Source organism: Nycticebus coucang, chromosome 12, assembly GCF_027406575.1.
Source record: "Nycticebus coucang isolate mNycCou1 chromosome 12, mNycCou1.pri, whole genome shotgun sequence".
Classification (NCBI taxonomy): Eukaryota; Metazoa; Chordata; class Mammalia; order Primates; family Lorisidae; genus Nycticebus; species Nycticebus coucang.
The window spans coordinates 106,845,176-106,869,970 of NC_069791.1; the positions used below are offsets into that span (position 1 = coordinate 106,845,176).

At 42.4% G+C, this 24,795-nt stretch overlaps 1 protein-coding gene across 1 annotated transcript in view; it reads right to left on the minus strand.

The window, feature by feature from the left end:
- The window catches only part of GRIN2A (glutamate ionotropic receptor NMDA type subunit 2A), a 446,701-nt gene that overhangs the window by 42,516 nt on the left and 379,390 nt on the right, over window positions 1-24,795 (minus strand). The window contains exons 11-12 of the mRNA XM_053556038.1: window positions 24,583-24,743; window positions 6,140-6,327 (exon numbers count right to left, since the gene is read on the minus strand). Of these exons, the coding sequence (XP_053412013.1) occupies window positions 6,140-6,327; window positions 24,583-24,743 (349 nt within the window). The remainder of the gene's footprint in view (window positions 1-6,139; window positions 6,328-24,582; window positions 24,744-24,795) is intronic.

The following is a 24,795-nucleotide window of genomic DNA, read 5'->3' on the forward strand; positions in this document are numbered from 1 at the left end:
GTATCACATGTGAAGTGACATGGTGTTACACATACAATAGGGGCTCAAAAACAATTGGTTTCCTTACTTCTCAGCATCACTGGCTTCTGAACAATATAACAATGTAAACTTGTTCTTCTCAATATCTTTTCTCTGGACCTTGTACCTTAGAAGCGTTTTGACTTTTACGATCTTCTTTCTGCTTCATCAAATCCCTGAATTATCTAAGAAAACCACTAAGTCTGTGAGATAACTGGGAGCAGAAATATCCCCTGTTCACCATTTACTATGAAGCCAGAAATGCCATTCTTTAAGTCCCAGGCTTCCTCTCAGGACTGCATCCTCTCACTTCCGTGTCACCTCTTAGGTATCAGGAAGAATCTGGCATTCAATAGACATGTTGGTTGCTAGATGAGCAAATGACAGAGGCTTCTATGAACTCTGAGCCATTCTCCTCTTTGTCCAAATCTCAGTACACTTGTTTCCTTTATGACACATTCTATCCTTCCATTCTTCCATTTTAAAAAAGCTAGTATGTCTCACATTTCTCCTTGACCACTCTCTCATTTACCCAATATAACTAAGAAGCGCATAAATATATATGTTTGTAAGCATATATATGTGTATATGTATACATATATCTAACACGTATGTAGATACAAGTCCATATATGTGAAATATTATAAATATCTTTCTATTATAGGATTAGATATTTTAAGTTTATATATTCTCAACCAACTGGACTATAATTTCCTTGAGGGAAAGAAAACAAAAAGACCATAATATCCATTTCTGGAACATCAGTGCCTAGGAAGGTATGTTGTTCCCAGTAATTGCTGGGTATGGGTGCTGACCGATGCTGAAAAGTACCTGTGAGTGTTGTTACTAAACCATGGAAAGCTGAAGATCCCACAGTGCATTTCACCATTTCAAAAAGAACACAGACAATTAGATGGGAAAAGAAAGGCAAAGTCTAACTGGGATCCCATGTAGCCCTCAAGGCAGATTAGTAGCCTTTTTCCTAGGGAAATGCATGGAAGGCTTCAAGTAAGAGGTTCCCCCAATAATCAAACGCTCCACTCAAAGGTTGTATTTACACAGCTCATTAGGACAATTTTTTTATACTTTTGACACTCATTAGACTTGTAATCGGCCACTGAAGCTACTCTATAACAAGAGATAAACACTCCATTCTAGAGGATGAATAATAATTAGGTACTGCTTGGCACTGTGCTCTTTACAGGTCTAATTTTAGAGCATAATTAATCCTGCTGAAGCTGCATAAGTGAAATATTTATGCAGCTGTGTTAATTCATATATTTACTACTAGAGAGACACTCAGAATTGGACATGGCTTTCCGGGAAGATTATCTTAAGACGCCCTCTGGGACAATGTCACTTTCTGTCCTGTGCCTTTGCCTCCAGATGGCCTCTAAAGATGAAGCTGAGAAGACAGTTCCCAACCCCAATGGTCTAACCAGAAAAGCAGTGAGCCAGCACATAAAGTATCTATGAGAACATTCATGTTTGTAAGAAACCAACATCTGGCCAATCTGTACGCTTTTACTTTATTTTATTTGCCACAAGGAGGACATTTTCTGTTTGGCACTACAAATGTTGTTACCATGATGTATTATATCTTGATTATATTATTGCCAATAGAACACTAAAAAAATTGTGTTTGATGGGTGGTGCCTGTGGCTCAGTGGGTAAGGCACTGGCCCCATATACCGAGGGTGGTGGGTTCAAACCCAACCCTGGCTAAACTGCAACAAAAAAATAGCTAGGTGTTGTGGCGGGCGCCTGTAGTTCCAACTACCCGGGAGGCTGAGGCAAGAGAATCACCTAAGCCCAAGGATTTGGAGGTTGCTGTGAGCTGTGACGCCATGGCACTCTACCGAGGGTTAATAAGTAGGACTCTGTCTCAAAAAAAAAAAAAAATTATGTTTGATATGAGAGTTGTGCATAGACAGCTATGGTGATGATGATGATGATGAGAAAGAGAATGATGGTGATGACAATGACGAGAAAAATGATGACAGTGATGATGGTGGTGATGAGAATGACAGTGCTTTTTTTTTTTTTTTTTTTTTTTTTGAGACAGAGTCTCACTTTGTTACCCTCAGTAGAGTGCTTTGGTATCACAGCTCACAGCAACCTCAAATTCTTGGGCTCAAGTGATTCTCTTGCCTAAACCTCCCAAGTAACTGGGACTATAGGTGCCGGCCACAATGCCTGGCTATGTTTACAGACAGGGTCTTGCTCTAGCTCAGGCTGGTCTCAAACTCCTGAGCTCAAGCAATCTGCCCACCTTGGCCTCCCAGAGGGCTAGGATTACGGGCGTGAGCCACTGCACCTGGCCCAAGAATGACAGTGTTGACGATTATCCAAGTGATGATATTGAAATGATGATGGTAAGAAGGATGATGATGTGATGATCATAAGAAGGTGGAGATGGTGATGGTAGTGATAGTGATACTGAGATGAGTATGATGATGGTGGTAACCACGGTGATGGTGGAGATGGTGATGGTAGTGATAGTGATACTGAGGTGAGTATGATGATGGTGGTAACCACAGTGATGGTGGAGATGGTGATGGTAGTGATAGTGATACTGAGGTGAGTATGATGATGGTGGTAACCACGGTGATGGTGGAGATGGTGATGGTAGTGATAGTGATACTGAGGTGAGTATGATGATGGCGGTAACCACGGTGATGTTGGAGATGGTGATGGTAGTGATAGTGATACTGAGGTGAGTATGACGATGGCGGTAACCATGGTGATGGTGGAGATGGTGATGACAGTGATAGTGATACTGAGGTGAGTATGATGATGGTGATAACCATGGTGATGGCGGAGATGGTGATGACAGTGATAGTGATACTGAGGTGAGTATGATGATGGTGATAACCACGGTGATGGTGGAGATGGTGATGGTAGTGATAGTGATACTGAGGTAAGCATGATGATGGTGATAACCACGGTGATGGTGGAGATGGTGATGGTAGTGATAGTGATACTGAGGTGAGTATGATGATGGTGGTAACCACGGTGATGGTGGAGATGGTGATGGTAGTGATAGTGATACTGAGGTAAGTATGATGATGGTGATAACCATGGTGATGGTGGAGATGGTGATGGTAGTGATAGTGATACTGAGGTGAGTATGATGATGGTGGTAACCATGGTGATGGTGGAGATGGTGATGGTAGAGAGAGTGATGTTGAGATGGTGATGATGGTGAAGATGAGGGTGATGGTGACAATGATTAGGAGGTGGTGGTGATGATGGTGATGACAATGATGCATAGAACATAAGAATCATGGTGTTGATGATTGTCATCATGATGATCATATTGAGATGATGATGATGATGAAGAGGATGGTGATGGTCATTTGTTGAACCATTTCTATGTTCCAAGGGCTGTGCTTCACAATGTACTTATCCCACTTTGTCTTCACACCAACCCTATTAGGTAAATATTTTTGTTCCCTTTGACAGATGAGTAAACCAAGGATGAAAAAGATGAGTTCTTTCACAGAAGTATTTGGTTTTTTTTTTTTCTCAGAATTATTTGTGAATAGATTTAGTCCGGATATGCTCTAAATTATTCCCTCCTAAAGGGTTTGTCGATAAGTCCCAAGAGTTTAATTGGTCACCTTGGATAGATATCTCGGAGAATTAAATAAAACAAGAGTTTGACCACCTTCTAGAGTAAGGCCCCTGAAGTAGAGGGTTTGCCACTTACTAGCCAGGGAACTCCAAAGCCCTCTGAGTGTCAGTTTCCTCATCTGTTAAAATGAGGATAAGCAATATTTAACCCCATAATGCTGCTGTGAATATTAAATTAAAGAGCACATGTAATACAGCCAGTGTGATAATTGACATATACCAGTCTCTAAATATGTGAGCTGTTTTATAATAGATGTTGTAAGAGTGACACCAGTGGTGGGTAGAGCTAGAATCAGAACTCACTTAATTGACAGATATCCATCACAATACATACAATTTTCCTGTCGAATGAAATACATCTCAAGACCAACCATTCACCCATACGTGTATTTATTCTTTTGATCCATCATCAACCAATTACCTGTTATGTTCGGGGTGGGGGGGTGGGTATAAATACTCAAAAGAAGACACCTAATTGCTGAACAGTTCACCCCATATAGGGGTGCTTAGGCACCTCCACAGCAGATAAAACAACTGCTCCCATTGCTTCAATGGCCACACTTCTTGCCATAAAACTTCAAAACTCCCCACATAGAGGGGAGCATGTACCATCAATCCCTTGGCCATGGGCATGGCCACTTGACTTGCTGTAGCAGACATGAACAGGATGAAGCAGAAACTTGAAATATGTATGTGCAGTTAGGTGGTCTTCCCTGTGCTTCCCGCACAGCCAGGAAAAGGGCTGCCCCTGGGTGACTGGTGCCTCTTCAGCCTGAGACCCGAATAAACATTCACGGAGCAGAGACCACACTGTTGACCTATGGGCTGGCAAGAGAAAGTAGAGCCACCACACACACCCCAGTCTGAGGCAGAATGTCTCCGCTTAGCTTGCACTCCCATGAGCAAAGGAAATGCATGCCCCTAAGATTTCACAGCAAAAGCTGACCAACATAGCCATAAACCATTACTACATAATAACGAACATGGCCAGTGATCTGAGGAAGGTACAAATGCCCTGTAGGGAATTCAAAGAATCAGATGTTCTTATTTGAGTAATAAATATAAAACACATTTAAAATGCTTGATGGCACTGTGAGACTCTAGGGTTTAACTCTGGGTGTAGAGAGGAGAAGCTACAAGGAATTACGCACCTCATTCAAATTCACACCTCCCTATGGACTAACCCTGCTTATTTCGCAACTGCATTTGACTGTTGTAGTTGCTAGATTTTCCTCTTCCAGCTGTAGACAAGCACAGTACATTCCCTAACCATCTCTGAATACAGCCTCCACCTGCCCTTGAATGGGGCTCCTGACCTATGCCCTGAGCTTTTGCATCTTACACACACTGAGAACGTTTTTGGTGTTAACCTGTTGTCTGTGCTGACTTTGATTTTCCTATTTGGAAATGACAGGTTGGTATCTGCCATTTGAGCCATGTCAGGAATCTCTAGACTATAGAGAGATTATCAGCTATGAAGTAGAAAAGGGACCAAAGGCAATACCTCTGGGCATTCCTGCCACAACTGGCCCAGTTGGCTGGATAGTTCCATAAATGCCATAATCCTATTGGACTGTAAGCCCCATGAGGGTGAAAACTATATATATATAAATGTATATATATATATTTATTTATTTATTTTTTTGGCCCGTTAGGTAGTTAACGTTAGGTGTGAAACCTCCTGGGATTTTCCCTGTTTTCTAGTGACTGCCTTGCCTTCATTACTCCCTCGGATAAGAACATGAACCACACATGTCAATGCAACACAGCTTCACCCCTAGTTACTTCTGAAGGGTGCAGAAACATCTTTGATACCAAACGTATTGGGGATCTTTCATGGGGAGTTTGAAATCTAGAATGTAGAGACTAGAGATTAAGACTCCTTGCAGCCGAGTTATGTGATGCTCTAGAGCAGGGTTTCTCGTCTCTGGTCCATCAGCATTTGGAGTTGGGTAATTCTGTGTTTTGTGGTCCAGGGGTCTGGCCTGGGCACTATTAGATGTTTGCCAGCATCTTTCATCCCAGGCCCCTACCCAGGGATAGATGCCAGTAGCAAACAGCTTTCCAGTGCTGATCACTGAATGTGTTTCCAGATGTTGCCAAATGTCACCTGGGGGACAGCATTGCCTTTCTCGCATTGAGAACCACTGCTCCAGAGAGAGGGCCTGAACCCCTACTGGGGGAACCAGGACTACCCTGCCTCCTGTTTTTGTCTAAGCCTATTTATAACTCTTTCCTTGATTCACTGAGGAATTGAGGATGAGGTGCTTCTGAACCCTTAGAATACTTTTTATAATAAAATTGAGTTAGTTAGAATTGCTTTCCATTTTAAGCACCCTACAGAACCAAGGTATTGTGTGACAGGCACTCAGTAAATACTTTCAGTGAGCAACTTGTTATGCAAACATCCACTAGAAAGCAAATTAGAAAACAGAGTGTGGGGGTCACAAAGCCCCCCAAAGTAGGGGGTTACCCAGCATCTTACCATCACCCACAAACTGAAGCAGGGCCAGGTCAATCTGCCTCTTCCAAGGAGAGCCCTTCTGGAGGGCAATTCCATAACCAGTGGTGGCGAAGATGTACCCACTCCCGATGGTCACCAGCTTACAGCCTTCATCCCTCCCGGCCTTGTAATTCAGGACTGCAGCATCATAGATGAAAGCATCCAGCTTCCTGAAATGACAAGAGACCAGGGAGTCAGTCCCAGGGGCGGCTGGGAACCATCTCACAGCATCACAGGCCTGATCTGGCATCACAAACTTTCTCCCATGCTGAGGATGATGACTCATGGCCGCTCCATCCTTTCGTCATAAAAGGATCTATTTTTAATGAGGAGATAAAAGCCAGAACCTTTTCTCTCTCCAACTTACAAGAGGTAGCTAAATAAAGACATGAAGAATCCATATACCCAAGTGAGTAAACAGTCAAGTTTGCTGGTTTGCTAAGTGTTTGCCCTTAGCACTCCCAACAGTGGAGAACAGTGGCCTATTTAGAAAGGTTTGCATCCGAACAAAATGAACCATTAGGGAACAGGAGAGTTTGGTGGCAGTGTGCAGGGATGGAAGAGGGACTAAATAGGAACAATGTCTTTTCCTCTCAAAAGATGGATATGTTTGCTGCTTATTTATAAAATATAAAAATTAATGAATTGTAATTTCTTAAAAGCCAAATAATATAGTATTAAAGGCATAATTACAATTAAAGTGACCCATAATTCTATAACTCAGTAGCAAACTCTGTTAACATATCAATGAACAGCCTTTCAAATTTTTTATGTTTCTGTAAACTCCTACACACATACAAATGCACACAGAAGTTGACAAACTTTTTCTGTAAGGAAAAGATAATAAAATAATTATCTTGGAGGGCCACATGGTCCTTGGAATGTGCCCTTATGTGGAGATACAGTCACTGCAGATGTAATTAGTTGAGGTCAAACTGAAGCAGGGGGTGAACAGGCATCCTTATAAAAAGACACAATTTGGACATAGACACATGTAAGGAGTGCCATGTCAGACTGGATTGCGCTGCCATGACCCAGAGAACTACCTGAAACCAGGAGAGGGGCCTGGAACATCTTTCCCTAGAGCCTTCAGAGGGAGCAGGGCCCTACAAACACCGTGAACGTGGACTTCCAGCCCCCACAACTGTGAAGCAGGAAATTTCTGTTGTTTAAGTCACTTAGTTCCAGAAGTCCTACAAAACTAATACGTAACACTAAAGCAACCACAGGTAGTATATAAACAAATGAATTCTGTTTTGTTCCAGTAAAACGTTATTTACAAAAACAGTTTGGTCCATGGATTGTAGTTTGCCAACCATTGTTTTAACCCTGAAAATATGATTGTATCCATATAAACTCCTGCACAAACTGCTTTCCTCACTAATTGTACACATAGTGAATGTTTTTCTATATCAATGAACATAGCATCTTTAAATTCTTTTTCTTAAATATAAATATAAATTTTTAGGTGTGTATACATCCTTGCAATCATCATGCAGTTCAAAATTTGGGACATTATCATTAACTCAGGATTGCTGTATATACCCACCCAGTTAGCATCACTAAGAAACAAGCATCAGGTAATCTCTTCATGATCATACAGATCATCTCCCAATGTTAACGTCATTTAACAAGGCTGAATCAGGGATAGACGTCTCAACACCAAAACAGGTAGGAAAGCAAATTGGAGATGACTCCACTTCCTGACACTTTCTTCACTTTATTGCCTTTCTTTATTTAACAAGAAAACATAAAATGGTGAAGCAAAGAAAAATAAAAGTGGGAAAGAGAGGGCGTGCAGTGATGCATCCTTTCAGAGACAGCTGCTGGAGGGACTCCCCATAGGAACAAAAGTATTCGGAAGGTTTACAGCCACATTCTTCATTTTAATTTTGTTTTTCGTTTGTTTCTGCAATAAAAATTGCAGGGCTTGTCTCACCCATAGAAAGCCTCTGAAGCTTTGATCTCAAGGCTGGGGAAATCAGAAACATGGTATTAAACTCTGAGAGTATTAAAAAGGAATCGGATCACCCCAGCAGCAAAAGAACACTGGACAATGCTAGTGGTGAGGACAGCCTAGAGCTGATGATGCAAGTGGAGCGAGCAGTTCTGGACAGCTGGGAACACTGAGAGCTGCTGAAATACAGGATGGGCGGCGCCTGTGGCTCAAAGGAGTAGGGCGCTGGCCCCATATGCCGCAGGTGGCAGGTTCAAACCCAGCCCCAGCCAAAAACTGCAAAAAAAAAAAAGTATAACAGGAGCAGGGACAGGGATCTGAGTTCAAGTCCAAGCTTGGATGATGGAACAACCTCAGCAAAGTCCCCTGCTCCATTCAGATGCTGGTTCCTCGTCTGTGAGAAGTAGTCGTCACTGTGGTCTTGTGGAGATATTTGTCCAGCTGTGGCATTCTTTGATTCTGTCAGCCAATAGCCACCTTCTGTGACTATCAGTAGGGAAATTGAGGCTCTGGAGAACTTCTGGCCATGGCTGGCATTGTCCTCCTGAGAGAGCTGAGGTGCCTGCAACATTAGTACTTCAAGTATCCAAGTTGCCATGGAGACACCAAGAACCTTGATTTTACTAGACTTCCTAAGTCTCACCTAACTCTCATCTCTCAATTCCTCAAAAATGAAACATTAGAAAAAGCTGATGATCTAGTATCTTTTGAAACAACGTGGGGGGGGGGTGGAATTAGAGACCATTCTCCTAAGTGAAGTATCGCAAGAATGGAAACGCAGATAGCACCTGTGCACCTGGTACTGAATTGGACCTAGTTGATCAACACTTACGTACATAGATGGAAGTAAAACTCAAAGGAAACTAAGTAAGGGGGATTGGAAGGAGGGTTAGGGTAAATTCATGCCTAATTGGGGTAATGCACATATTCTGGATAAGGGGCACACTTATAACTTTGACTTCAAATGTACATAAACAAATTATGTAAGCAACATGTGTGTCCCCCTGTAATATTCTGAAATAAAAATAAAATCAAATAAACATAAGCACACGTGTGTATGGGGTATTCAAATTTTTTTTGGGGGGGGGCCAGGGCTGGGTTTGAACCCACCACCTCCAATATATGGGGCTAATGCCCTACTTCTTGAGTCACAGGCTCCGCCAAGGGTATTCAAATGTTAAGGCAGCTGTTGTTGTTACAGGGAGAAACTTTTCCCATCTTTTTAACCCACACCACACTGATGCACAGCAGGGTTGGAAATCTCAACAAGGACCTTGCAACCATATGAGAGTTGTCCAAAAACAGTTTAAATTGCTATTTTGCAGACAGGCATTTATTTATGCAGATCAGTACCACATTTTGTGGCAAATATTTTTGAGCAAAAAAAAAAAAAAGGAAGTTTTCTCAGGGAACAAAGTTTGTCAAAGAATAATGCTGTCAAATCAGAGGCAAGACAATGACAAAAGACATGGTTGACTCTGACCAAAGCAATTACACGGGGGCGAGCCTGGCTAGTGATTGTGCTCTCAGAGGGTCTGGCCAGGGAAGGCACATAAAGGCCAGCCCTCCATGGTTTGACTTTGTCATCTCAGGCCACCTCAGAATCTAAATGATGACAACTCAGAAAGAAAACTGTATGAGCTTTGGTACTCTCTCTCATCAATAATTCTAGAGATCTGGTGTCAAAATGCAATGGCCACAGACACCTGCATATTTATAAACACCTCTGGGCTCACATAGCCAGTTCCCTCTGATAGAGACAGCTGGCGTTCATGTGGTCCCTTATAAAAGTACAGAGCATGTGGCATACATCATCTCACGGGGCCTCACAACTGCCCAGTAGCGAGATATTATTATTATCATTATGATTACTCATTATTTTCCTATTTTGTCCCAGACGAGGTCTAAGAGATGAGGGCTAAGATACTTTAGAGATCACCAGGGGTGTCTCCAAAGTCTGTACTACAAAACCTTCTGGGCTGACACCATCCAGCAGAACCCCCTGCAGTAAAGGACTTGCTCTTTGTCTGCTCCGTCTAGTTGGGTACTGTGCACTTGAAATGAGGTCAGAGCAACTGAAGGGCCGAGTCTTTAATTCATTTAGATGTTAATGTAAGTGGTCACAAGTGGCCCACAGCACAGCCCCAGCAGTACCTGGGGTTCCCCTTCTTGCTCTTACCCCAAAAGGTTTACTTTTGATCTGTTTTTAATTAGAAAAAATAGTTGTTCTTGTTGTTAAAATGAAAAGAAATGAAAGTTGCTGATGCACTGGATAGAATTTTGGACAAAACACCTGTATTTCTGAGCCTCGGTTTTCTCTCTGGGCAGAGCAGAGAGAGCTGACAATATCTGCCTTTAGCTGCCTGTTGAGAATAAAGCAACATTAGGTAAGTCAAGTGTGCGTGCACTGCCTGGAAGGCAGCAAACACTCAAAACACATAAACATTTAAACATTCAACATTTTACATTTAAACATTTAAACATTTTGTTTAAAAGCTGAAATAAAAATTCAGATTTTATGGCAAAGAGGCTCACAAATCTCATGCATCCTATGTGAGAAATCCAGTTCCGAATACTTAATATGCGTTATTGGATTCTGTTTACTCTTCTCGCTGTGTGGGATGGGCAGACTACTATCCCCACTGTCAGAGGCAGAAACTGAGGCACTGTGAAAGTGACTCAACATCACCACCCAGATTGTAAGTGTCAAAAGCAGCATTTGGACCTACGCAGCCAGATGCCCAAGGTCAGAGACGTAACCGTGATAACCAAGCCACATGATCCATAAACATGTGAAGGCAGCCCTGTTACTTAAGAAACTCGGGTTGAGGGTTAGAGCTACCAGTCAAGCCAGATGTTACAAAAGCAGAGCAGGATGGGACCTACGCAGTCTGAGTTTGAAAAGATTTGGCGGATCATTCAGCTTCATCTATCAGATGCAGAGCCGTGTTAAGGGGCTGCAGTTACCACCATGGAAAATTCTCTTGCCCCTAACGTGTGCAACTCTATTCCTTTGGGGGACATCTATGGATAGATGGCCCTGGCTTCTTGTTGAAGGTAAGGTGTAAGAGAGAAAAAGGCCTTCTAAAACTGAAAGCCCAGTTTGGACCAGAAGCATTTGGGGTGGGTAGAGCTGGGACTGCTGGAGCCAGAGTGACGCGGTAAGCGGCAGCTTGGTGCTGACAGCACTCAGCTTGGAGCAACACAGACAAATTGATGGCCGTGGAGGGACTGGCCCCTCAGAACGGAGAGCAGCTAAATGAAAGTTCAAATATTCAGCCCGGTTAAGCTTCTTTACTTGGCAGGCATTTGCTGCTTCTTTTTAAGAGGAAATTATCTTTGTGCCCACCTTCCCTGCTCCCTTCAGGTCCCATGATTGTGCTCGTCCCATTGGGCAGGAGGAAGCTCAAAAGACAAGGTCTAAGAACCATGAGATGTCACCTGTGACAGGAACAGAGCTCTTGCCTGACACACTAGGTTTAATGTCACCTTTTTGCCTCCACTCCCTGCAGAAGACCCTCCTCTCCAACATCTGTGACAGATTAGGTGACACCTCAACTTCCCAACATGAGAACTGGAGCAGAACAGGAGCCCAGGTTCAATGCCGCACTGTGCTTGGCCCCCACCTCTGACAGCCACCTCAGAGGCTGTGTGGGCGCTGTCACTGTCTCTGGCTCCAGCAGTCCTCAAGGAACACAAATGATTAGAAATGACAGCAATTCAGAATGAGAGGGCGAAATAAGACCTCCTCTCTGTAAATTAGCAAAGAAGCAAAGGAAAGAGGGAAGTCACATGTACCCTGTACTACTTTAACCTAGCGGTTTCCTGCTACGTACTTTGATAGCTCTCAAGAGCTGCTCCAGAATTCTCAAATGTATAGATCTGACCCTGTTACTTCAGTCACTGGGTCTCTCTTACACCTTTACGACAGTCTTGAGAGTCCACTCCTAGCCGGGAGACTGTTGGCAAACCTGATTCCCCATGCACAACAGAACAATGTCCCATAGGCACGGTCCCCTTGTGGGCAGGGACTTGTCAAGAGGCTTGACATTTCCTAATCAAAAGTTTCCGGTTTTAGCTCATCATCTTCTTATCCATGTTTTCAGACGCTCTCTGGGGGTCTCAGCACATTTAAAGGCTAATTATATAGTTAAAGTTAATTATTCATTCATTAACATTCAAGAAGTCTTTAATGAGACATCGACTTGTTTTGATGAATTAATGAAAGCAGAGTGTGCACGTGTGTGTGTGTGTTTGTGTGTGTTGGAGGTCTAGTCAAAAGTGTTTCTGAAAATCAAACATCTCTTTGATGATAACTCAATGTATTTTTTAGGTCAAATTGGAGACTTTTCAGGAAAACATCAACAAGTTGGGCCAGTTGACATTTCGGGCAACTGCAAAATTCAGATGCACCTTCACCAGAAACAGAAAACTTGAATGAGGCCCAATCGCGGGACCTCTTTGAGCTTCAGTTTTCTTGACTGTAAGATGAAGAAATAATGCCTTTATTACAGGGCTGGGTGTTTTTTCAGATGAGGAAACTGAGGCTGAGAGATCCTGGCATTCCACAGCATCTATGTTTCCATACCAGCCTACTACTCACCAAAGCCATTTAATGGATTAAAATGGATGTGAAGTGTTTTATTATTGCAGATACTGGTGAAATTCAGGAGACTGTTCGGCAGTGACGACATCGCTGTGCTGAGAGGCAGTGGTGGGGTGTTCATCATCAGGTCCCCACTCTCAGGGCTTTGGTGGGAAAAGGGCATCGTGGTCCCCAGACCTGGAACCCTGAAGCATGACAACCTTTGAAAGTGTTCACTTGGCCAAGAGACAGTCAACCGACATGGAGACTACATCTGCCATCAACACAGGATGGTCTAACACCAACTTCCAGAAAGTGGCCTAGAATCACAGTAGACTCCGAATTTGTGGACACAAAGTCTAAAGTCAGAAATACACTGACACTGATGGATGTTCACTAAGGAAGCATTTTCCAAAGCTAATTTAATTCCCAGATCAATGTCTTGCAGAGCATAGCTAAACTGTTTCCAATTTTTTTTGGGGGGGTGGGGCAACTATTTTTACTGGGGTCATTTCTTTTGTGTTTAAATTCTATAAAGATTTGCCTCAAAGATCTGCATTTAGACCACAACAAATTTCACTCATTTATAATTGCTGTCATGTTGAGTTTTCTTTTGTGGTTATTATTTCCAGCAAGTTCAATACTCCTGGGTCAAAATTATACAGAGATCTAAAATTAGCGTGAAAGATTCAAGTTGTCTATGGATCTTTTGTCAATAACAAATTTTGCCCCATGTGATTTTAGTTGTTGTCAGTTTGTTTTGTGTGGATTCTGTCTACCAGTAATATTCACTGAGAATTGGGCAAAGAAGACTGATGGTTAATCTTTTTTTAACTGAGAAAATTCCCAGTGATTTTGTACGATGGAGACAAAAAGAGGAAGAGAAGAGGGGAGGATGTGACATAGGAAGAGAAAGAGAGAGGAGGAAGCAATCCAGATGGAAGCAGGCGCCAAGCAAAACAGCAAGACGGTGAGAGAGAAAGGAGAAAAGAACGAGAAAGAGAAAGTGAGGGAAAGAGACGGAGAAGAAGAGGCACCAGTAAGATACAGAGAGGAAGAGAGGAAGAGAAACAAAGGTGAGAGAGAGAGAGAACAAGAGGAAGAGAGAAAAGGCCAGGGAGAGGGAAGGCCGCCGGGGAGAGGGAAGGCCGGGGAGAGGGAAGGGCGGGGAGAGGGAAGGCCGCCGGGGAGAGGGAAGGCCGCCGGGGAGAGGGAAGGCCGGGGAGAGGGAAGGCCGCCAGGGAGAGGGAAGGCCGGGGAGAGGGAAGGCCGCCAGGGAGAGGGAAGGCCGGGGAGAGGGAAGGCCGCCAGGGAGAGGGAAGGCCGCCAGGGAGAGGGAAGGCCGCCAGGGAGCGGGAAGGCCGGGGAGAGAAAAGGCCGGGGAGAGGGAAGGCTGTGGAGAGGGAAGGCCGCCAGGGAGAGGGAAGGCCGCCAGGGAGAGGGAAGGCCGCCAGGGAGAGGGAAGGCCGGGGAGAGGGAAGGCCGCCGGGGAGAGGGAAGGCCGCCAGGGAGAGGGAAGGCCAGGGAGAGGGAAGGCCGCTGGGGAGAGGGAAGGCCGCCAAGGAGAGGGAAGGCCGCCAGGGAGAGGGAAGGCCGGGGAGAGGGAAGGCCGTGGAGAGGGAAGGCCGCCAGGGAGAGGGAAGGCCAGGGAGAGGGAAGGCCAGGGAGAGGGAAGGCCAGGGAGAGGGAAGGCCGCCGGGGAGAGGGAAGGCCGCCGGGGAGAGCGAAGGCCGCCGGGGAGAGCGAAGGCCGCCAGGGAGAGGGAAGGCCGGGGCCGCCAGGGAGAGGGAAGGCCGCCAGGGAGAGGGAAGGCCGGGGAGAGGGAAGGCCGCCAGGGAGAGGGAAGGCCGGGGAGAGGGAAGGCCGGGGAGAGGGAAGGCCGCCAGGGAGAGGGAAGGCCGGGGAGAGGGAAGGCCGGGGAGAGGGAAGGCCCAGGAGAGGGAAGGCCGGGGAGAGGGAGAAGAAGTGCAGGTGTGGGAGACCAGCAGACAGGGGCACGCCCTCTGCCTACTGACTGCTAGCTAACCTCAAAAACAGGGAAGAATCAAAATGATACAGCAAAGTTATCTGTAAGGCTTGTCTCTGGTAAATTTAACATTGGGCCCAAACTGGCAATGTCCAAGGAGTTGAGAGATTATTTAATCTAGTCTATTTTTCAGATGAGGAAACTGAGGCTGAGAGATCCTGGCATTCCACCAGCCTACTACTCACCAAAGCCAAGTGCATTCAGAGCACCACTGCGGGGCTTCCCAAATGCCAGAGCTCAGATGGGAGGTGGGTCCGAAAACTGACTCAGCACACACTGTGGGAAGTCGAGTGAGTCTTTATGCATCTCTCTAAGCCTTGATTTCTCCATAATCATTGATTATTATTTCCAGAAGGAATCTCTCACATGTGTACATGTGCTGGGTGAATGAAGTAACAACTATAAATCTGTTTGATGAATTACAAAGCACTATGCAAATTCCTTTTGTTCTTCACACCACAACACATGTCTTGATGTAGGAAAAGTATGGATTCCTTCTGGACTATTAATCTTTTACAGGGCTCCTTAGACCGTAGTTCTCAGGGTTGAGATGAGAGCTAACCGTTCTGCTGCAAATGTTGGCGTGTGCGGCATTATTGTAAACAAGGCTCAGAACACATGTTTCATTTGTTCAAACTTTTCTTGAACGTTTACTATGCGTCAGACACTGTGTTCTGTGCCTGAATATCATTTAATCTTTACAGCAAGCGCCTAAGGGGAGGAGCCATAATTAGCATCATTTGATAAAAGGGGAAAACTGGAGTCTAAGAGGTTAATGAACTTGTCCCACAGATTCTTGTCACAGAGTGGGGATTGGAATCCAGGATGCTTAGGCTTTACGCACTTTATCCTACCGCTGGTAGTAATAGCGACACTGTAGAATTTGTCACAGCAGGACTAATTGAAATATCGCCTGGTCTTTAATGTGAAAACTAATCAGCAGAACTGTATTAAATGAAGAAATCAAAACAGATTTGCCCATACCCTGATTCAGCCTGTGCAAACGTGTCAACAATATGAAAAAGAAATACAGGAAGAAGCTGAAAAGTTACAATCCAAAGGAGGTTTTGTTTTTTTTTCTGAATAGTGTAATACTTGTGTTACTGAAAATTTGTTAAATATAAAATGATATAAAGACCAACTCTCAATCACCCAGCGATATCTCTGATAATATTTTAATGTATTTCCTTTCATTTTGCTTCCTTCATCTCTTTCCTTTCTTCTGTACCCATCTCTGAGTTTAAAGAATTATGATCACACTTTATTTAACTCCCCCCCCCCATTTTTCTACTTTTAACAGATTTTAAATGGCTGGCCTTGAAAATCATTTAATATTGTTTTTAATAGAGTTTAACAGGAAATAATTCTGAGTCCCAAAAAGAAAAAAAAAAAAAAAAGAGGTCTGCACATTCCTACATTCCTGACTTTTTATTTAGGAAAAAGTTGCCTCACTCTATGATGCAGGAGCAATTATTTCTGAGCTTTATTTGCAGTGTGGGGGCGGATCTCAGAAACCAGGTCATTATCGGTCTGACTTGCTCTGGAGATGACGCTATCCCATTTAGAACAGCTCACTGAACCCTGATGTCTACGGCTGCCTTCGAACTCAGTAGCTGAAAATGAACCATCCGTGTTTGATTCCGGTTGACTGATAAAATATAGCAAACAAAACCTGTGCAAATGGTATCCTTGAAAGAACCTGCTCTGCATAGCAACGAAACTGCAGCGAGGATCCTTATACTGCCCTGGTCTACCTTTGCTTTGTCAGTCCCAGGGTGCCTGGACCGGTTTGCTTTGAGAATAAAAATGAAGTTGCTGTGACTTTATCATCTCTCAGATCATCAAGTCATATGCTATATACTGTATGATATGTGCATATTATATATGATGTACATTATGTAACTTTGATCTCCAGTTCTTCCCTGAACTCTAACCCTATATAGCCAACTGCTCAGCTGGCATTTCCAACCCTGGAGGCAAGCCTAGCTTCTACTACATTTCATAATAACAATGCAGTTATTTGGCTAAATAGCCTATTGGGTAATCAACCAGGTTATACTTGTTGAGTTTCAAGTTCTTCATCTCTTAAAAGGGAGAGTGATAATATCCAGTGTTTAAGGATAGAAAGGGGTGACAGGGAAGTAGAAGAAAATCCTGGCCTCTTAGATGAGTGATGGTGCCACTGTTACCCTAAATAACCACCACATGCCGGGTGCTGCTGGGCACGGCCAGATGCTGCCATCTGGACCTGTGTACTCATGTACCTGGCCTTCTGTCACAGATGAAGGCGGGAAACAGGACGCTCCAAGGATCACGGAACCAGTCAAGGACCCCATGTACAAAGCACACTCAGGAATGCACTTAGTAAAGCGGTGACTAACCATGAATTGAGTCTAGAGTAGGAATGCTTTAAAGATAGAACCATTTTAAGATGGGGAGATATTGTGGAACCTTGTAACCTATGAAGAAAGATCTGTTTAACATGTACTGTGATGACTAATAACATTGCTGATGTTTACTTTTACTGTGAGAGTCTAAAAGTAACAAAGGGAAAGAGGAGGGCAGACCAGCTCTTTGAGGAGCTTTCTTCACTGTTCTCCAGAATTGCTGGCCTTTCTGTAAATAAAAGTGAAACTGTTGATCTTTCATCTATTTCTTCATTGATTGGTGTGGGTGACAGGTGGACAGACTCCTGGGTTGGGCACAAAGGGAAATTAAAAAGGGCCCTGTAGCAAACAACGAGTTTTGGTCATGACTCTGTTGACCAAGTATGTTCTGTTTTCCACAAAATGCAATGTCTAGCTTGCAGAACAGTGCACACAGCAAATGCCAGAAGCATCGCAGAATGAACAGCCACCACCATACAATTACCTGGAAAATAACAGGTAGTCATTATTGTTGAAACGTAAAGGAAAACGGGGCCACATGGTGACTGAGGGAATCTGTGACCAATAAGAAGTAGAGAAGAATACTTTAGGGCTTTGGGGGACCAGTGAAACCTTTATAGATAATTATGGAGGGAATTAGGAAGAGATACTTATACCGGTGTACTGTCTTTGGAACAGCCTCCTCTTATCCCTTGTCTCTCTTTGGAAAAGTCTATGCTTTGCACCTTAAATAAACTTTGCCCTCTTCTCTGCTGCACTGGAGAGTCCTAGCTGCTTTATTTTCACTCCTCTTGAGTATGCTTTTACTTTAACTTGGCAGAACTTGCTAGCTCTGCTGAGTGACTGGACCATGTCTTTGGACAGCTCGAGGCCCTTAGAGACCCCTGGCGCCCAGTTCATAGGAGTGTTGTGAGGATTGAAGGGGGGAGGCACACAAAGTGCTCAGGGCTGCAGCCCACAAGTTGTGAAGTCTCGATATCACAAAGGTATTGTTGCCGCAAAGGCACTTCCGACTTAATATGCCCAAGCCTAACCTCACGTTCTTCCGCATCTCCACTCATCCTGCACTTTCCTCCAGAAATACCTTTCTTCCTCCTTGTCCTGTCCACTCCATGCAGAACTCCCTCAATATTCAACCATTTAACCTCGCAAAGCCCATAAACTACCTCATCTGAATCACCAGAGGCACTAGCCAAAATCTGTCCTCCTAAATCACACAGGCTTTGAGAACCTGTAACAGAGGTGACGGGGAGAAAAAGAGCAAGGAAATGTTTTAGGAGTTATCTTTTAAACACCCTCCCCATTCTTTTGGGGAATGAAAACCTGCATTCCTGCCCGAGGCCAGTAATCAAAAAGGCAGGAAAATGTTCTTTTCTGTTTGTTTTCTTATAACTTAAACCACAGGAGATGGCTCAACAGAATTTTCCAGACAAAGAATGCAACCAGACCTGACCCAAATCATTTAAAACATTGTAATACTTGTCTCTTGGGTTAATTTACAAGTTGATCTGTTTCCCTCCTTCCTTTCTTCTCTAATACTATTTGTCACCCCTAAAAAGAATTATCCGCACTCCTCATTGCCCCTCCCCTCCAAAAGGGCAGGTATAAAAATATCTGGACTTCACTGGGATACTGGGTGATCACCCTGTGATTCTCCCCATAGGCCTGGTAAGTAAACTTTTCTCTTAGTAATCTGCCTTAATTGTGACTTGATCTTTCCATGAACTTTCAGGGGAAAGGGCAAGTTCCTCTCCACCCTGTAAGTGGCCAAACTTATAGGTACAGAAAGCAGAACAGAGATTGCAGTGTCCGGGGCCAGGAGTTACGAGCAGTTTTTGTGTGATGGGTACAGAATTTCAGTTCTACAAGATGAGGAGTTTTGGAAATGGAAAGTGGCGACTGTTGCACAATATTATAAATGTATTTTTTAACACTGAACTGTGTGCTTACAAATGGCTAAGATGGCAAATTTTACGCTGCGTGTATTTTACCACAATAAAAAATACTTGGAAAAAAGAGAGAGGAATTTCCAATTCCTCCAACTACTCAAAGTAAAGAGACTTGTCTGTTTCCCCACATCATTGAGCTGAGAATGAAATCGTGTAGGTGATTAGGAGAGTCTGAGGGTTGGTGATTGATGCTTCTCAGGAAATCAGAACTTTTTCATAAATACATACATACGTAATAGTACATGAAAGCCGATTAAAATTAAAAGGCCAAATATCCCACTGTGTCGTGAAAGATTAGGACCTTTGGAGTTCTAGGGACATTGTTTAAGTCTGGTGTAAGTGCTAGGCTTGCAGTTTTGCGCACTCACCAGAACTGTTTGGAGAACATCAGCTTCTGATGACGGAGCATTTGTAAATCTAAATCTGTTTCCACTCATTTCAGCTTCAGTTCCCGCTTCTAGAGTGATGTTCTTAAAATTTGATTAGTGTAAATCTGCATCACCTGAGGAACTCGTTAAACCGTGCAGATTTCCAGGCCTCTCCCCACAGACACTGTGATTCAGCTGGCTCAGTGGGACTCAGGAATCCACATTTTTATTAGTGCCCTACTGATTCAGACTCAGGCTATACTTTGAAAAACGTTGGTCGTAAACCAGACATCCCCCATTCGTTCAGGATCCATTCCTGAAACATCCTATCTCTGTCAATGTTGACACATCAAATTATTTTCTCATTGATTTGCCTGCTAATTTCTCTACCTTTACTATGAATTTCAATAAGCAATGAAACTTAACTTCCAAGTTTCTCTCTGCCTATTCTTTTCTTCAAACAATTATGGACTCTAAAGAAAGGGATTTGGTTTGTCTACTCTTCATACGCCTGTCTCAAAAGAATGTGTTTATTAGATGTCTTTGAAATAGTAGTTCTCAGATTTTAACATGTTTCAAAATCTCTTGGAGTGGGGGAAATGAAGATTCACAGGTTCCACGGCTAAAGAGAAAGTCCTGTGCTGAGCCGAGGCATCTGGCTTTTAACAAGTAATCATGTGATTCAAATACAATTGGTCCATTGACCAGGCTTGAAAACACCCAGCTTTGGAACGTTATTCAAAATCCTTTGTGCAAAACTGACAGTCATTTGTGTATGAAATACGCCTGGACTTTGATAAGTGTTTGATACAAATTAAAGACTCTCAGAACTATTTTAGAGCTCAAAGAGTTCAGGACTTTTGTTTTTTAGACAGGTACACTGAGGCCCAGGGAGGTGACATAGCTTGTGCAAAACCACGGCTAACATTAGGGTCCAGACTCGACCCCAGCCAGGACTCTCACTCTCGACTCTCACTCTCATCTAAAGTCCCTCCTGGGCTCAAGCCTCTCCCAGGAAATTATGACCAATACTCTCACTTAACTTGGTGTCTATTCTACACACATGGCTTTGCCAAGCATCAGATGTTACTGAGACTCGTGGCTGGAGGGGGAGCCCAGCAGGTCTACATGTTCTAAATCAAGAGTTGCTGGCATTTAGGGTGTTAGCAGGGGACAGCAGAAAGGGAATGTCCTAAAGTTGAGCAATTTAATTAGGGGCATCTCCTTCGACCTTCTAGAGGGATGGAACCTTCTAGAGATGCTATATACAGTTTAAGAAAAAAAAAATACTGACCATTTTTTTTAAAGCTGGATGGTACGCACATGATGATTTCATTTTATTATTATTATTCCTTAAACAATAATATGTTTTGTAATAAAAAATTTTTAAAAGGAAATAAGAATGGGAGAGAGGGAAGAAAAAGATCTGTAAGTGTGATGATGAAGCAGAGGCCTGAAAGGTCATGTCCTTATCATGGGATAGGAAAGACACCACCAGCTCTAAAAGCTTATTAGATCCTGGTGCAGCTGTGTTCTGGGGGTTCCCATATTTTGACTCTCATCATCATCTAAGAAGTTGGAGTCACAGCTCATGCCACACACCAAGAAAACTTCCAAATACAACCAAGGCAATCAAAATAGAAGAAAACATGAGATAATTACTTTGTAATCTTAGAGCAGCAAAGACATCTGAATGATGATTCAAAATCAAGAAGCTGTAAGACCAAGCTACACAGAGGGTGTCCAAAACACGTGTACATATTTTATGAAAAGAAGAAAACTGCACGACAACTGTAACACTCAAAATGTACCGATAAAAAGATAAATACAAGTCACGTTTGAGCACCTCTTTGCTCACATTGCAAAAGTCAAATGTGACTTGAATATTACAAGTTTAAGACTGTTTTTCCCTTTTTTAAAATGTGTACTCATATTTTGGCACCCTCTCTATTTGACTAGAAAAAAAAAATAAAAATCTGCATAGAGAAAAGAAATCATCAGCAAACTCAAAAAACAAACAGAAAAGCTAGGGGAAACATTTGTGATCACACTACAAATAAAAGGCTCGTACCTCTAATATACAAATCAGTAAGAAAAAGACCAACAAATAAAATAAAAAGAGGAAGTGCAGATAGCTGTTAACCATGTATGAAAATGTGGTCAAAATTTACCGAAAATAAAATAAATGCAAATTAAAATACATGTCACTACATTTCTTACCTATTAGCAAATTTTAGAAGACCAATTAGATGTTGTTTTGGGAAAACAATGTGGTGGAAATAAAGTCTCTCATACATTGATGGGGGTAAGTATGGATTTTTTTTGGAGGAAAATTTGTCAACGTCTGTCAAAATTATGTGTAAACTTCAGAAATTTATTCTACATTGTATGTGACGCGTCCAAGGATATTCATTCATTCAGTGCAGTTTGCAATAGCAAAAGGTTAGAAACAACCTAAGTATCCATCAACAGGGGACTGACTACATACGTATGGTGCATTACCCTAATGAAAGACTATGAATCTATAAAAAATAACTCTATAGCTCTTTATGCTTTGACATAGAAAGATCTGGTAGAACTTTCTGGAAGGATAGACAGAGTAAATGTGGTTTTTATGCAGGGTGTATTAGATGAGAAATAGTGTGGAGGGAAGATGTTTCATTGTTTTTTCTTTTATATACTTTTTGAGTCATATATTATCTATTCAAAATTTAAATTATTTAAATAATTAACCAAGAAGCCTGTTAAACATGCAGTTATCCTCTAAACATTAACCATTCTGAAACTGGACCTCCAGAGAGGGAGAAAAGCTCTGCTGTGCTTTCATCTCCAAGGATGTATTGAGTTATTTCTTCATAAAAAGACTCATATTCCTTTAGCTCTAGTTTCTGAGTTTATAGGCAAAGCATCCCACCACATGGGAGACTGAGTATAGCAAGAACCTACCATCTGCCCAAGTTTACCAAGATGGATGTTATAATTATTATATGGCTTCCAGAAAACTATTTGTACAATTTATGGCCCAGGATGGTTCCCATTTCTCTACTCCTTTTTATTGCATTATATTAAAAAAAGATTTCAAAAGAAAGAAAACAACCCATTTTGTGTTCTGAGTGATAAACGGGCATCCAGGGAGCCAGCCAGGATCCAACCATTGTTTCCAATCATTGTCATCCACATTTGTGCTCACCGTCTGTCCAAAGCAACAGTATGTGTTGATTAAAAGACCACAGTAGAAACAAGCAAAAAAAAAAAAAAAAAAAGTACACATCCACGATTAAGCTGGAAAGTCATTAAAAATCTGTCTTTATGGCTCAGTAAGTCCAATCTCAGGTATATACCACAAGAAGTGAACTCTCTTGTGCAGCCAAAGACACAAGAATGTCCTTAGAAGCATTATTTATTATAGTCAAAAGTAGGATATTACTCCAATGTTACTTGAAATTAGAATAAAGAGAGAAATTTGTGGTATATTGCAACTCTGAAATTCTTTTTTCTTTTTTTTAATTTACTGTTCGGGATTCATTGAGGGTACAAGAAACCAGGTCACACTGATTGCATTTGTTAGGTAAAGTCCCTCTTATAATTGTGTATTGCCCCCAAAAGGCAGCAATGAAATTCTATACAACAGTGATAATGAATGAACTGGAACGATATACAACAATCTCATAAATTAAACCCTGGGCCAGTAAAGACAGACAAAAAGGAAAACTTATGGTGTGATTTTGTTTATATGTTAAAGTAACAGGCAAAAAGAATTTATGGCATTAGAAGTACAAGTGGTTAGTGAAAGATATTGACCAAAATGCTATGTCTGGGGTGGGAGAGATGTATTCTGGGTGTTGATGACCTCGATGATCAGTTTATATTGTACAAAGCCATATAGTAGTATATTTAATATTTGTAATCTTTTGGCATTTTTGTTATACTTTAAAAGTTAAAAAAAAAAAATTCCAAGCCAGAATGAGCAGCGCATAAATGAGTTTGGGTAAATCTTAAGCTTGACTTCTAAATAAATTCACTCCCAACCCCTGCTAAGATACCAAAGAAATTCCAAAGACAGAGGCTGGAAGGATAGAATGTTCACAGCCAAAACTCCTGGGGAATTATGCAGAGATTCAGACTTTGATGGTTTAAAGAGAACCCTCCATCTCATACCAGATACAAAGCAAGGAACTAGGCCTTCGCAATGGGCCTGCAGAACAACCAAAGGGGAAGAGGCTATTTATTAAGCTGCAAGGAAAATGTACCTGCCGTCACGATTCCGTCTCGGGAATCCCTCATGACCAAGATGCCCTACGTAAGGGCAAATAATCTTTGATTATTTGTCTGGATAATCAAAACTCTCCTCATTAAACAACTCTTTCACTTAAAATAGGCCATCTTTAATGGAACCCTTTCCAAAGTGTATTTCACACATCCTTGACTTTTTACAACAAACCCCAACACTAACAATTAGGTTTTGTCTACGTCCCAGGTACTAACAAAAACGTTTTCCATCAAGCTTTTTCTCTAGGTCCTGTTATTATTATTCTGCTTTTAGGTATGAGGCTAGGCAGAACTTAGGCTGTCTCCAAAGCCTAAACCCCTGAACTCGGTGCTTTTCACAGTTTCAGATACTGAGGATGTGCTACACAACAAAATACCAAAGATAGACAAGAACGTTAGCTGTACCTTAGAAAGATGATTTGCGTTCTCGCTGCCTTTTTCTCCATATTTTCTTTCTCCATCATCAATATTATACAGTTACTTTTCACATAAAGCTGTCATATAATGCATCACCCCAGAAAAAACAACAACTCCTATTTAAAATCTGATAGAAATCATTGTTTTCACTACTTGAAATTCAGAACCTTCTTAGGTCTTTCTATTTGATTAAAAAAACTCCTTTATCAATTTAAGAAACCCCTCTGTTTCTCTGCATTTCAAAATGTCCTGATTTTGCTTTCTCTTAACACAACTCAGAAGGAAACCCATGATGCTCATTAGATTAACAAAAACAGCTCTCAACTGGAGTCCATCCGGACTGCTGGTCATTTTTTAGAAAATATAACAAAGGGAGCAGATAAGCATCAGGGCACTCGGGGAGAGTGGATTTCTGTAAGGTTTACTGGCTGCCAGGCCTGTGGAGAGAAAGGAACCACCATCCTTACCCTGTTTTCAAGCTGACCAAGGCGTCCTCCACTCCCTTCTGATTAAATTTGGTCATGTACTGATGCATGTAGGGGTAGTTATTCCGAATGTTTCTCTCTGTGCTTCCGTTAGGCACCGTCCCAAATCGAAAAGGTGGGGAATGGTCATGAGGTTTCTGAAACTGGAGAGAGAGAGGGGAAAGCGAAGGAGGAGGGAGAGAAAGAGGAGAGAAG